This window comes from Mercenaria mercenaria, chromosome 15 (genome assembly GCF_021730395.1).
Source record: "Mercenaria mercenaria strain notata chromosome 15, MADL_Memer_1, whole genome shotgun sequence".
NCBI classification, from domain to species: domain Eukaryota; kingdom Metazoa; phylum Mollusca; class Bivalvia; order Venerida; family Veneridae; genus Mercenaria; species Mercenaria mercenaria.
Window position 1 is genome coordinate 3691707 of NC_069375.1, and position 11006 is coordinate 3702712.

At 34.9% G+C, this 11006-nt stretch overlaps 1 protein-coding gene across 8 annotated transcripts in view; it reads left to right on the forward strand.

The window, feature by feature from the left end:
• Window positions 1–6656, forward strand: part of LOC123543471 (uncharacterized) — a 34769-nt gene extending 28113 nt beyond the window's left edge. For 7 of the 8 annotated variants that reach the window (XM_045329570.2, XM_045329808.2, XM_045329693.2 and 4 more), the window contains one exon: window positions 1553–6656. In XM_045329570.2, the coding sequence (XP_045185505.2) occupies window positions 1553–2017 (465 nt within the window). In that variant the 3' untranslated portion in view covers window positions 2018–6656. The remainder of the gene's footprint in view (window positions 1–1552) is intronic. The other variant, XM_045330044.2, reaches the window with a different exon arrangement.
• The last annotated feature ends 4350 nt before the right edge of the window (window positions 6657–11006 follow it).

Consider the following 11006-nt stretch of genomic DNA (forward strand, 5'->3'; position numbering starts at 1 on the left):
TCTTCTATTGCATGTACCCGATTACTTGTACCTAGCCAGTAAGTGTCACTTACAATGAAGCAGTTGTTTGCAGGAGAAAAAGCATTTTGTAAAGGCTAATGAGTTTTAGTAGCATAAAATCCTAGATCTAAGGTATGAAAATGAGTTTGGAAACCAGTTTCAGAATTTAGCTTTTCTATTGGTCAGTTTCAAAACTGATTTTAAAATCAACCAATCAGATGCCAGAAACTTATTTTAAAATTAACCAATCAGATGCTAGAAACTGGTTTTAAAATCAACCAATCAGGTGCTAGAATTTTGTGACTGTTGTCTCCAATGTCAGTTTCATAATCTTGGAACCAGATTTTAGGTGCAATAAGGTTTTTCTGTTATTTTATCATTCCAATGACATTGCCACAAGGCTACAAAACTCAAGCAGACCAGTCTGAGATAGCAATCTTGCCACTGGTCAGTTACTGGTTTATTTAAAAAATCACTTTAACCAGTCAAATACTGGAGCTTTGAGACTTATATTTCAACATTTTATAGCTGCTGATAAGTTTAACTTAGCAGGCACAGGCATGGTCCTGCATTTTTCATATAAATTGTAAAGCTATTAAAATTTAATAGTGTAGTATAATTTAGCATATTGCATTTTATTATGCCCCACTTCAAAGAAGAGGGATTTTACTGTTTTGTTTATGTCTTTTGGTTGGTCTGTCTCTCAACCAATAGACATTTTTGCTTACGGTCAATAACTAGAGAATACCTGCCTACTTTGGTGGAACAATGTAGGGTGATTGGTTGTGGTCAGTACACAAGGCATAGTACATCAGGGATCAGTTTGTCCAAGGTCAAGGGCACAGTAACCTTGAGACTGGAAATTGTTTCTGATCAATAACTGGAGAAGACTCGGGCTTTGGACTACTAAATTTCATATGATGATTGCATGTGGTTAGAAAATTAACCCAATTTGTAAAGGTCAAGGTTTACAGTGGTATTGAGACTAAACTGTTCCTGATCAATAGCTGGTGAATACCTAAGTCTTAAGACTGAAGCCACTAGACTTGATAGCATGGTTGTTTGTGGTCATACTGACAATTTCACACCCTAGTTTCCTCTGGGAAGTCATTGTGAGTATATATAGGAAACTTACCTCTTCCTTTAGAGAAAATATTAATAGAAGCATCCTTTTTGTTGTCCATTTGATGCCTTAGTGTATTGATGAACTGATTTCAAGTATATTTTGAAACTGATGAAATATCACCCATCAAGATATTTACAGAAGTTACTGTTCAAATAATAGACAATAATATAATTATACTTTTGTATGTTCCTTAAAAAAGTCAGTTTCTACACTTACTTGATTTCTTTTGCCAGTCCTCTACATGAGATTGAGCTACTTTGAAATTTTATTAAAATTTTGCAGGGAAGTAAAGCAATTATATCCCATTTATATAGTTTAAATAGTTTTTCATGTCTTCAAGTTTCAGGATTATTTTGATGTTACATCAAAAACTTGCTTCAGTCTGTATACATATATATATTTATAGTTGTATTCTTCTTTTGACAGAAATGTTTAAGAAGTCGTCCAGAACTTGAAGGACTGACCTGGGCCGAGAAATTGGAGGTTTTACGTTCTGTTAACAAGCCACGCGATAAACCCAAGAACAAACAGCAAAAACTGAAATTTGTCAAGGCCGATCCAAAGGACCCAGTGTACGTGTGGTCTTTCGAGCATGATCAGTTGTATGAACAGCGTAGGATCAAGCACCTGGTGGAACAAGCTCGAATCAAGGGAGGCAAGCAGTTTGACTGGGTTTATGAAGCTCAGATCAATTCTAGAGAAATAGACTGGGACACAGGAAAAGATAAAGAGCAAGAAGCTGCAGTTAGTGGGGATTCTAGTGACGATGAGGGGGCAGCAGGGGATAAAAACCTGGGAAAATATGGTATATGTGTACCTCCTAAAGGTGTTAAACAGAGACTTTTTAATATGCATGGTGTCAATAGGTCAAACACATATATTGCCCCTTAATCTGGTGCAGTCAGTCCTGTCATGTGAATTGAGACCATCTAATATATAAAGAACACTAGTTTTATACAGGACTTTATCATCTGCAGTTAGATTTTTTTACCTGTGAATACAGACCGCAAATATAGGCCACTTTATATATGGGCTTTATATACAGGTTTTACTGTGTATTGCTGTGTCAGGTTCATTATATTGCTTTCATGATAACATGGTGTAATAGCCATATTTCATATCTTGTAACTGGATGGTAATATTTAAATGAAATTTGGTCACTTTAAAGACATTCAAAATTAAAAACTTTTCACCAAGAGATTTTTCAAATTTTATCATTTTTGGGGTAGATAATCGGTATTGAAGTTAACATTGATGCCTATGGGAAATATATAATTTCTTTGATTATGAGAATCTGAACTTGAGATTCGAGAAAATTTTGCGGTAGAAAGCTGCATTATATGATTCTGATACAAATATCAAACAAAATCTAAAATTCCCAATAGGGAAAAGGAGAAAATAATTTTCTTCTAGTTTTCAGGGGAGATAACTCATGAAAAACCAAAATTATCAGGGGAGGTAATCTAAAGGAAATTTTTGAGAACTTCTGTCACTATATAACTTGTCAATATGCACCTTATTTCTATCCTTTGACATTTTTAGCTCGACTATTCGAAGAATAGTCTAGCTATTCTACTCACCCTGGCGTCGGCGTCGGCGTCGGCGTCACACCTTGGTTAAGTTTTTGCATGCAAGTACATACAGCCATCAGTGAAAGGCATATAGCTTTGAAACTTATTTCTTCTTTTTCTAGGTCAATTACCAACCTCTCTGGGTCAAGTCCCATAACTCTGACATGTATTTTGAGCAAATTATGCCCCCTTTTGGACTTAGAAAATTTTGGTTAAAGTTTTACATGCAAGTTACTATCTCCAAAACTAATGCAGATATTGATTTGAAACTTCACATGTGTCTTCGGGTTATAAAACTAGTTGATAGCAGCAAGTCCCATAACTCTGACTTTCATTTTGGCCAAATTATGCCCCCTTTTGGACTTAGAAAATTCTGGTTAAAGTTTTGCGTGCAAGTACATACAACTATTTCTAAAAGGCATATAGATTTAAAACTTATTTTTTCTTTTTCTAGATCAATTACCAACCTCACTGGGTCAAGTCCCATAACTCTGACATGTTATTTGAGCAAATTATGCCCCCTTTTAGACTTAGAAAATTTTGGTTAAAGTTTTACATGCAAGTTACTATCTCCAAAACTAATGCAGATATTGATTTGAAACTTCACATGTGTCTTCGGGGTTATAAAACTAGTTGATAGCAGCAAGTCCCATAACTCTGACTTTCATTTTGGCCAAATTATGCCCCCTTTTGGACTTAGAAAATTCTGGTTAAAGTTTTGCGTGCAAGTACATACAACTATTTCTAAAAGGCATATAGATTTAAAACTTATTTTTTCTTTTTCTAGATCAATTACCAACCTCACTGGGTCAAGTCCCATAACTCTGACATGTTTTTTGAGCAAATTATGCCCCTTTTAGACTTAGAAAATTTTGGTTAAAGTTTTACATGCAAGTTATTATCTCCAAAAATAATGCAGATATTGATTTGAAACTTCACATGTGTCTTCGGGGTTATAAAACTAGTTGATAGGATCAAGTCCCATAACTCTGACTTTCATTTTGGCCAAATTATGCCCCCTTTTGGACTTAGAAAATTCTGGTTGAAGTTTTGCGTGCAAGTACATACAGCTATTACTAAAAGGCATATAGATTTGAAACTTATTTTTTCTTTTTCTAGATCAATTACTAACCTCACTGGATCAAGTCCCAAAACTCTGGCATGTATTTTGGGCAAATTATGCCCCCTTTTGGACTTTGAAAATTCTGGTTAAAGTTTTACATGCAAGTTACTATCTCCAAAACTAATGCAGATATTGAATTGAAACTTCTCATGTGCCTTCGGGGTTATAAAACTAGTTGATAGCAGCAAGTCCCATAACTGATATGCATTTTGGTCAAATTATTCCCCCTTTTGAACTTAAAACTCTTTTGATATTTAACTTTTTTGGGTAATATTTTCCTGCTTCTGGGTCAATATTTCGAATAGTCGAGCTTGGCTGTCTTACGGACAGCTCTTGTTAAAGCTTACATTATCAAGTTGTATGTACGCTTTTGGTGAAATTGAAGCCTATTACACCATGTTATCCTTAATAGGTGAAAAATGTACATCGCACCCTTGACTTATGACAGTAAACACAAGCTGCTAGGTCACAAGGGAATGGGTTGAGTGCTCAAAGTTATCCTGGGTCCAGAGTGATTCAAGCCCTGTTTCACTGAATATTAGCCCTTATCATGCTGGACACAATTGCTGATCTGCACTGTTTGCTTTTCAGTCGGTATCTTTTTGGTAAGCACCCCATTTAACAGTTAATGGTACTGTCCAAATTGGAAGATGGACAAGTTCATTCTAGAAATATAGCAAGTAAGGGTTAATGTCAGATTCATACATTACACCTTGATAATGTGCATTTAATAATTATAGCTGAAACCTTGATTTGTTGTATTAATAAGTCAAATTTAGTTAATTTACAAATGTATTATAGTAATACAATTCGTCAGTAGGTATGCATTTGGACACTAAACAGTTCTTTTTTGCATTTGTTTATTACTGTATTTATAAAATTTCAGTACCATATTTCAAATATCTCACACATATATTACATGCTAATAAATGTTTATAACTGCCAGTTTCATAGTGAAAAAAGTACCCACTTAACCTGTCATTACCAGTATATTCAGCAAACTTTATTAATAGACTTTCAAGGTTGGCTAAGTTTATGCATGTATGTATGACATGTTGGATGACATGAACTGTTTTAACGCCATTTTTCTTTTATGTTTAAGCCATTTCAACAACCTTTTCATCTTGCTCAGTATTCACATAATTGAAAATTAAAAGGATAAACTGATTGTTTGATTTTGAAATTCAAAGCTCAGTTTTTATTAAGAACTTTAAATATAAGGAATGCCAGTGCACTTTTGAGAATAAGAATGTGTAAAGCAAAAAGTACGTCTTAAATGACCAAACGGTGTAGAACAAGTCTTTCCAGCACCAATGAACACATTGGAAACTCCTGTCGGGTATGCAGGAAAATACTGTGAAATCATTAATATTTGTGGGGGACTAATTTTCGTGGTCGAGCCAATCCACGAAATTTAATCCCAACGAACAAGTAAAATTCCTATTCATTTTATGTTCAAAAGTTGAATCCACAAATTTATATCCCCACGAAATTGTCGTTTTGACCAAAACCACTAAATTTCATGCCCACGAAATTAAATGAATTTACAATAATCATCTTGAATAGAAGAATTTTAACTGCACTTTAACTGTAGTATTTTTAATGATAAAAGGCTCTTAATTTGTTGTTCACATTGATTTTAAATATTTGTGATATGATATACTGTGATATTCAATACGTGATTTACAATCAAATATTATTTAATATCAGTTTAAGTACAAGTGTTTGAAGATGCGTTTTTATCAGCAAAATTTTGACTGAAATTATAAATAATATTATTATTTTATTTCTTTTTATGTAATTCTGTGCTGAATGGTTTAAAAAAAAGAGTCCTAGTTTATTTATGGAAGGTCCTGTAATGTATACTTCAGCCTCCGTTTCTATTGACCAGTGTATATAATACATTTAATGAAAGGCTTGCCAATCAGTAGTCAAAGCTATTACCTGATGTCCCAAGGACCTATGGAAAACAATTATGACTATTGACTGGTAAGCCATTCATTCAGTTTTGAATATGGACCAGTCAAATTGAACCAGCGATTTATGTAAGGAGTCATGTTATGACTTTTCATATTATCTATAGTGCAGGTCTGGTCTATTTAGCTCTTTGTTAACCTAAGCTCCTTCATGCAATCTCCTTTATTATTGTCTACCACTACTTACTACTTGAAGTTGAACTTAAAATTTTGGCTGTTCTGAACATTTCTGAAAAATAAAACTTGAAAGACATAAAACAGCGACATGTACGTATTATCTATAGTTTGTAGAAAATTGAAATCTGTTGATATGTTTGCCTTATCCTTGTACTTTGCTAGGTCTATACACTTCGTAGGGAGACCACAAGACAACTTTATCAATTGTCCAATCCTTGTGTTGTTTCAGATTTGTGGTGAAGTTGACAGTTATTCTTCAAAAGTCACAGTAGTGCTTGTGTCAAAACCAGGAGCACTGGTCATGTTATTTGAGCAATGTTCCAAAACAAATGCTGTTAAAAAATTGCAATTTACTTCTATGAAACAAATAAACAAGCATTCCTATCTTCTGGTTACCCAAAATATTTTCCTGTTTTACATTTTTCCACAGCTTCATAGTCAAGTTCCATAAGATAGTGTTTATACATTTTACCACCTACCCCACACATCTAACCCCAGTGCTGAGACTGTCCTGATATGAGAGATGAATAGACCAGACCATGATAATTGAATTTTTGCATAACTTTATTTTGTATAATCATTGCCAGTTGATTCTTGTTGGATTTTTAACATTGGACTAATTGTTTTATGATATTTTATGAAATAAATACAACTCTACTTGTATCAAGGGAGATAAACTTGTATAGTTTATTAGCGTTATGATTTCAGGTCCATTACCTACCTTTCAGACTGTTTATTCCAGGTCATATATGTTTATGATTCGTAGTTGTTTTGTGGGTCAGTGACTTTTTAGCTCACAGGAGCATGAAGTGCTCCAGGTGAGCTATTATGATCACTCACTGTCCGTCTTCTGTCTGTCCACACATTCCTTCAAAGGACATTTCTGAAACAGTTTGGTGGAAGTTGATGAAAGTTTGCTGTATGTTCCTTGCTTGGTCCTCGACCAAAATAGTTCAAAATATTCCATTCCATGCAAAACTCTTGTTGCCATGGCAACAAATAGAAAAAACTTTTAACAGTCTTCTCTAAAAACTGCAAGGCCTAGAGCTTCGATATTCGTTTGTGGCATTGTTTAGTGTTCCTCTACCAAATTTGTTCTTGTTATGCCCCTGGGGTCAAAGTTGGGTCCACCTCAGGGTTCACTTGTTTTATGTAGACTCGTATAAGAAAAACTTCAAAAATCTTCTTCAAAAAGCATTTTTTACTGGTACCCTACCAGTTTTGTTCAAATCATGCCCCTGTGACCAAAATTGGCCCCGCCCCTGTACCAGTAGCTCCCTTGCTTGGCGCTCAGCATTAAAAAAAAAGGCCTCTTCTCTCATACCCTCATGGCGATGGATTCCATCAGAATGAGGTGTCGAGAGTGATTAATATAAGTTGTAGAACTTCCTTCACAATCAACCTAAAGTAAATTATGTATAAACTATGCATATAGACTTATACAGGGAAACTTTCTAAAAGCTATAAGACCCAGAGCTCTGATATTTTGGTTTGTAGCATTGTGTAGTGGTCCTGTATAAAATTTGTTCAAATCGTGCCCCAGGGCTTGTTTAACATAGGCTTATATAAGAAAAACTTAAAATCTTCTTGTCTAAAATCTCACAAGTCCGAGAACTTAGATATTTGACATAAGTCATTGTGTAGAGGATCATGTACCAATTTGAGTCAGTGGAGCAATACAGGCTATAGTGGCCCTCTTGCTCAAGTATCAGATATTTTATCAGAACCAGACAGCATGTATAAAAGAAGACCTCCAATGTCAAGGTTAATATATAGTTACGATTTAGGTAAATTATATATTAGTTCATAGAGCATTTTTTACACAATGTATGAATGGAATACCCAGACATTATGGTAAATCTGATGGTCAGTGCCATCAGAAATTGTACAGTAATAGTAAGCACGATCTGTCTGTTCGGATTTTGTTAAATTTGCACACAGTGGCAGAGGAAACTGAGAGACACTGTGGTGTACAAGAACCATTATTCTTGCATAAAAACTACTTTTTTCACTGGATCCGCCCATGTATAAACGGGAGAAAAATCGTGTGCAAACAAGGCAATTCACGTGCTGTTAATACATGATTTTTATTTTTGAAATGCCTTGCCAGGGACGTATGTATGTATTTCTGCGCAGACTGATATTTGGCATCTGCATCTTGTTTCTTCCATAATAACCTCTTCTTGTAGCATTATAGATACAATGTAATCCATATTATGTTTAGCTGTATCAGTTTCCAACCCCAAACGTACTGCCCCCATCAATGTACGCACTAGCTTCTCTTAGAGTTTACTCCCTTTACAAAGCGTCTGTTCAGTTACTGTAAATAACTGTGAATAAATAAGTATCGCGTGTAACTTGTGCTATTGCCCGTTTTTAGGTATTATATTTATGATTTTTGTTAATATCAGTCGGTTTGTTTTTACCTGATTTTTCGCAGAATTCATATAATAAACCTCGAAAGCTAGTCACTAGCTTTGTACTCATCCGTACTCTGTTTGTTTGTACTCAAAATATTTCCAATGTAAAGTTGTTATTCTTAAAATAATTGTGTTCCTGTTTATCAAATTTTTAAGTTATATGCAAAATTATGTGTAATGTAACGTTTGTAATAACTAAAAATAAAAATAAGATGCTCAAAAACCTTCAAATCACGCTTTTAATAGTGTTGTTGTTATGTCTGCCCCGGTTATGGATATTTAAAACATGTTTACCGTTTCCAAGAACAACAAGAATGATCAATAAAAAATGTACCGGAATCGTCAAGTCATCACATATGAAAACAATGCATTTAGTCGTCGTGTAATGTATTTTTATGCAAGAATAGCGACAATACACGTTTGTTTTGTGTATTAACGCCTGCAGAAGCCCTTGGGATATGTTTGTGACCTCGACCTTCGGTCTCGGTCACAAACAATCCCGCGGGCTTCTGCAGACGTTAATACACAAAAAAACGTGTATTATCCCTACACTCAACCTTTGCTTAATTTGTGAATTACCTCCCTTTATTAGATTTAGTTGTTGAAGACAATTCCAAAAGTGCTGAAGAGAATTTATTTAAACTTTATATGACGTTAAACGACATTAAAGGAAAGTGAAATGTACAAGAACAATAACTGCCTTGCTTGCTGCTGGAATTATCTCTATTTAACTTACTAAATATTTTTTTCTGGTACTGTCCAAGGGATTCTTTTAAATATGTTACTAGACAAGAATATACTCAGAAGTTATGGTTCAAGTTCCAATACCTTCCGTCGTGCTTCAGTGAAAGACATTAACAAGTTCCAGTACCTTCTTTCATGCTTCAGTGAAAGACATCATCAAGTTCCAGTACCTTCGTTCATGCTTCAGTGAAAGACATCATCAAGTTCCAATACCTTCGTTCATGCTTCAGTGAAAGACATCATCAAGTTCCAATACCTTCATTCATGCTTCAGTGAAAGACATCAAGTTTCAATACCTTCATTCATGTTTCATGGAAAAACATTATCAAGTTCCAATACCTTCGTTCATGCTTCAGTGAAAGACATCATCAAGTTCCAATACCTTCGGTCATGCTTCAGTGAAAGACATTATCAAGTTCCAGTACCTTCATTCATGCTTCAGTGAAAGACATCATCAAGTTCCAATGCCTTCATTCATGCTTCAGTGAAAGACATCATCAAGTTCCAAAACCTCTATTTAACATACTAAATATTTTTTTTCTGGTACTGTCCGAGGGATTCTTTTAAATATGTTACTAGACAAGAATATACTCAGAAGTTATGGTTCAAGTTCCAATACCTTCCGTCATGCTTCAGTGAAAGACAGTAACAAGTTCCAGTACCTTCTTTAATGCTTCAGTGAAAGACATCACCAAGTTCCAATACCTTCGTTCATGCTTCAGTGAAAGACATCAAGTTCCAATACATTCATTCATGCTTCAGTGAAAGACATCATCAAGTTCCAATGCCTTCACTCATGCTTCAGTGAAAGACATCATCAAGTTCCAATGCCTTCACTCATGCTTCAGTGAAAGACATCATCAAGTTCCAATACCTTCGTTCATGCTTCAGTGAAAGATATCATCAAGTTCCAATACCTTCATTCATGCTTCAGTGAAGAAATCATCAGTTCAATACCTGTTTTCGTTCAGTTGAAACCAACTCAAGTTCCATGTACCTCTTCATGCTTCATGAAAGATCATCCAAGTTCAAGCCTTCATTATGCTTCAGTGAAATACATCTTCACTGTTTTCCAATACTTAATTCATGCTTAGTGAAAGCATCGGTTGCAATACCTTATTATGGCTTCATTAAAACCCTCAAATCAGTTCACAATACTTGTTCATGCTCCAGTTGATAGACATATATTCCAGTACCTTGTTCATGCTTCAGTTAAAGAAGTCCAAGTTCAAATGTCTTCATTCAATGCATTAGTGATAAGACATTCATCAAGTTCCAATACCTTCATTATGCTTCAGCTGAAAGCTCTATATGTTCGATGCCTTCATTCAGTTCAGTGAAAAACATCAGTTCCAAGTTCCAATACACTTCATAAATGACGTGTCATTGTCCAAGAAACTCATAAGTTCAATACCTTCCTTCATAGTTTAGTTGTAAGACATCATCAAAGCTTAATGTTCGTTTCTGCTTCAGTTGATAAAGAAACGTAAATTCCAATACCTTGTTCATGTTCATAAAGAATTTATTCAAGTCTTCCAAGTGACTTTTAAATATGTTCTAGAGAAAGACATCCAGATATGTCAAGTTCCAATACCTTCGTTCATGCTTCAGTGAAAGACATCATCAAGTTCCAATACCTTCTTCATGCTTCAGTGAAAGACATAATCAAGTTCCATACCTTCAGTCATGCTTCAGTGAAAGACATCATCAAGTTCCAATACCTTCGTCATGCTTCAGTGAAAACATCATCAAGTTCCAATACCTTCGTTCATGCTTCAGTGAAAGACATCAAGTTCGATACCTTCATTCAGTCTTCAGTGAAAGACATCATCAAGTTCCAATACCTTCGTTCATGCTTCAGTGAAAGAC